This window comes from Lineus longissimus, chromosome 14 (genome assembly GCF_910592395.1).
Source record: "Lineus longissimus chromosome 14, tnLinLong1.2, whole genome shotgun sequence".
Taxonomy (NCBI): domain Eukaryota; kingdom Metazoa; phylum Nemertea; class Pilidiophora; order Heteronemertea; family Lineidae; genus Lineus; species Lineus longissimus.
In genome coordinates, this window is record NC_088321.1 from 611,487 (window position 1) to 615,554 (window position 4,068).

The 4,068-nt window shown below is 42.0% G+C and overlaps 1 protein-coding gene across 1 annotated transcript; it reads left to right on the forward strand.

The window, feature by feature from the left end:
* Positions 1-790: 790 nt before the first annotated feature.
* LOC135498941 (large ribosomal subunit protein bL9m-like) lies at positions 791-3,166 on the forward strand. Its single transcript, XM_064789474.1, has 7 exons — positions 791-814; positions 1,059-1,141; positions 1,347-1,503; positions 1,690-1,859; positions 2,119-2,220; positions 2,550-2,639; positions 2,734-3,166. The coding sequence occupies exons 2-7, from the start codon at positions 1,061-1,063 to the stop codon at positions 2,875-2,877; spliced, it is 744 nt and encodes a 247-aa protein (XP_064645544.1). The 5' UTR covers positions 791-814; positions 1,059-1,060; the 3' UTR covers positions 2,878-3,166.
* The last annotated feature ends 902 nt before the right edge of the window (positions 3,167-4,068 follow it).

Consider the following 4,068-nt stretch of genomic DNA (forward strand, 5'->3'; position numbering starts at 1 on the left):
AGATAGATACCAGCTATCAGAAAACTCATGCAAATTGTGTCGTTTTCATCATGTATGAATTTTGAAATCCGCAATTTAAAAAAACTCATGACCTTCCCGGGTGCCGGGCCAAATGTCCAATTTACATGCACCCGCCGAAATTGTCGCACAGTCAGTAGGTCGAGTGTGATTGGCAACAATGATCACCTTTGTCGACGCTTGGAGAATGCTTCAGGCTAGTCCAGGTAACCTCGATCCTATCCGCCGCGTAGTGGAGGGTCGGGGAGGCCTCGCTGATTTACCCGAGGCAAGCCGTGCCTGCACAGTGAATACGTTGTCAATACCACGCATCCTGGTATTCCTTGGATCGAGGTTGTCCATCTTTCTGAGAAACACTTCACCAAAACCGGAAGCCGACGCCCCCTAATCTAGTTCATGACGAGTGAAATGCCGTGAGTACCAGTCTCTGTATTGAGTGAATGGAGGAGACTGGTTCAGACTGGACATGGTTTGGGTTGTAATTGTCAAAAAATCAGTTTTAGTTTCAAAGATTTTACATTTTTGGGTAATTTATATGCTTCTGACACCATACTTTGCGCTTTATTTTGATTTATTCATTCCTTGGGATCAAGAATTCGGTAATGTCGTCAGTACTGCAAAAGAAAAGATAAGATGGTTGACGAACTTGAATGATGTGGCGATTCATGTCGATGGCGACAATGATCCTAGCCTTCCCTTGTAATTTTTGTTGTATATTGGACTTGGTTCTGTCAGCCGAGCGGCACATCACGCCGTCACGACACGGCACATCAGCATCTGGGTGGCTGTCAGCTGGGTAATTCAACCTACGGAGCACTCAGAAATCCTCTGAAGCAATGCCCAGAAAACGCATAGGGGCCAGTATCATAGGCCTCCTACAATGTCCCACGATCACTCCTTCCTTGCTTTACTCAGTTACCAGTAGGCCTACCCTTTTTGTTATATATTCCTGTCACTGAGGACCCTTTGAACTGATCTTACAAGTCTTAACGATTGAAAAAGATGCATTCCGTATCAATTTGTAATTTCTTTCATTTCAGCCATGTTTAGTAAAAGACTGAGTCATCTGAGTCGCTCTCTTGCCAAGGGATGCGCAAAGGTTTTGTCTGAGCAGCCAAACAGGGTAAGAATATGATGATTTGGGCCATGCCATGCGTATATCACAGCCTTCCGATGCACCATGCACCAGGTTCAAGCTTGGGTTAAAGTAATTAAAATAACATTGAATACATGTGATCATTCATGTACCCAGTGACCCAGTTCCTGACCAGTGGGAATCAATCTGTGTGTCTCTTCGATTGAGTGTAATAGATAATTGATTATTTCAGACTACAGTTGTCGTAAAAAGAAAATGGCCCGCTAAATTAGGAAACGGTGACGAATTTGCCAGATTGAAGACGAGGAATTTTATTTATGAAGTTGTGGAGAACCGGGCGCAGGCAAAACACCCAGATGTCCGCGTGATCCTGGCCGACAATGTGGAAGGTAGGTATTTTAATCATTAAAGGGGTACGCTGTTCGTAATTACTGGTGGTCCAGGAAAATAGAAATGCAGTTATACACAATGCCGTAATGCAGTCATCATGCATACAGGTTTGCTGACATTTTTCATGTTTTAATTTTTTCAAAATTTACGAACTATCAAATTGGTCTGTAATTGACCCTTTTCAGGTTTTGGCGCAGAAGGTGACGTCATTGACGTGCGAGCAAATATCGCGAGAACTTGGCTGCTCCCATCAAAAGTGGCCGTCTATCCGTCGCCAGAAAATCTCGAAAAATACGAGCGAATAAAAAAAGAGAGAGGAGACACTGGGCCAAGACACACGGCTTATGCGATGGGGGTAAGGGCCTTTGTAATGTGGAAGAGGATGTTTCGCCTTGTGTCCTTGAGCAAGACACTCATCCCTAAATTGCTTGGCCTTCAAAAATGAGACATCAATCAATGCTCCTTGTACCTGTCGTCTTTGCAAGGGCAGGAAGAACTCCCCTGAGAATAACACCATCAAGTGCAGAGTGAACGCTGACTGAGTACAAGAAGGTAGAAATTAGTCTTGATCAACGCGTACCAGATATAATGCTAATATCTAACATGTTTTTCAGACAATTCGAGCGTTACGAGATATGGAACTGGTTATTCCAATGAATCGGAATGCAGATTGGAGCCTGACCAAGACTCATGTCCGTGTCGCATTTAGAAAAATGGTAAGTTGAAATATGTTTGCCAATATGTTAGGTAGGTTCATGAGGGAGTGATATCCTCATCCCAGGAGCAGGGCTATTCAGCAAAACTTCATAATACCACAAGGTTGCCCATCAAACTTCTCAAGTTTTTGGCTACACTACACTCTCTTGCTACAGACGGAGCATCTCTGATATACCAGAATGCACGTTTTCTAAATTGGGGATGACCACTCGGAGCAAATTAGATTTGAAAACAACTCAAAACTTGCCTTTTGAAATTTGACAAAGAATAAGTGCCACTTTGTCCAATGAAATAATGAGTTTTATTTTGACCTTGTTTTTCTCCTCAGGGAATAGAAGTACCAGATGATTGTATCACAATGCCAGAGGAAGATATTTCACACGATGTCAGCGGAGAGGACTTTACAGTCGGAGTGACGGTAAGCTATGTTTGGTTCGAGGACTTTGACAAGTTCAGCTTTACCAATAGTTAGCGTAAGCATCACCTTTATATCATTCTTTCCATTTTCCCAGGTGAATGGAATCGAGACCGTCCCAGTTTCGACAAAAATCGTCTATTGGGAATTGGACGAGCTCGGGAATCTCCCTGATATACCGCAGATCCAAGTTAAGAAGGACAGGCGGTGGTCGGCCAAGGACATTATAACAAAATCATAGCAGAGTTATCATGTGATGAGTTTGGAAAGACATTCATGTTGACTCTTTTGATAGGACTGATGGCGCCTTAGTGTTGCATAGTGGTGGTAACAGACATTAAAACCAATGGTTGGAAAGCTTTCGATAAGCGGTATTTTCTCCAGTGAAACAGCTATGAACTGACGTCAAAATCACAAAATGTCAAATATTTGTCCATTCTTTTTGGAGTGGACATCTCACTTTCTCCTCATGTTTATGGCACCAGTTGATGTTGTTTTGTGGAAATAAAAGATTTTCGAAAAGATTATTGTCCTGTTTTGTATCTTTAGCTGTTTGACCTGCTTCTGGAAAGTCTGGACAGCTCCTGAGTGGTTTCGCAGTATACATGTGTGTGACCACCACAAGCAAAGAACCCTCAATCACGATTATCAAACCGGTGTCTGGAGCGACTGTGGCTAACCAAGTTGAACACCAGGATTTGAATGGAATATGATGAAAAACTCAAATAGACGTTGTTTTTGCCATTGTGAGATCTGTTTTGACACATTCACAAGCGAAAACCAGCACCGCCTAACTCTCTAATCAGGACACCTCTCTGGTAAGGACAGTCCTTGTCAGTTCCGAGGTTGTCCTTAATAGAGAGGCTCAATTGTATTTGCATTATCTAGACTTCAATTTCTAGGTTGGAATGAACAGCGTATATAGGCTTGAGTTTAGGCCTGGTAAAGATCAATCGTGATTAATACCTTGTACCAGTATTTGTCTGACCTTGTCAGGTCAAGATCAAAACAAAAGATCTGATGTATGTATAAGATGATATCATTTAGGCCACAGAAATAAAAAAGGAGGACAACATGGCTGTGCCTTCTTAAGAACACACTCCCTTGATCTTGCAACACTGTTCTGAAGCAAAATCACAAATACAAGAGAAATTTGCATCATACCTTGCATTTTGATAGCTGAATCATAACTCTGCAGTTGGCAAGTGAACCTCTACATTGTTAATACAGGTGGGTCATACTATAAAGTAAATCAAGAAGTATTTGAATAACTTTGAACCCAAACTATTCATCTTATGTAGAGGGGGTGCACCCTTACAAACGAACAGCCATTATTTGGACCCGTAAACTCATTAATGTATCAATATTTGTGCGAAGACAATTGAGATGTAGAGTAAGATTGCATAGGCAATCTCATAGGTAGGCCTAGTAT

Bases quoted from the DNA above. Each gene is read 5' to 3' on its own strand.
- LOC135498941 (XM_064789474.1), top strand. From the start codon at position 1,061: ATGTTTAGTAAAAGACTGAGTCATCTGAGTCGCTCTCTTGCCAAGGGA. The intron at 1,142-1,346 runs GTAAGAATATGA...TGATTATTTCAG, and splicing joins TGTCTGAGCAGCCAAACAGG to ACTACAGTTGTCGTAAAAAG. The intron at 1,860-2,118 runs GTAAGGGCCTTT...CATGTTTTTCAG, and splicing joins ACACGGCTTATGCGATGGGG to ACAATTCGAGCGTTACGAGA.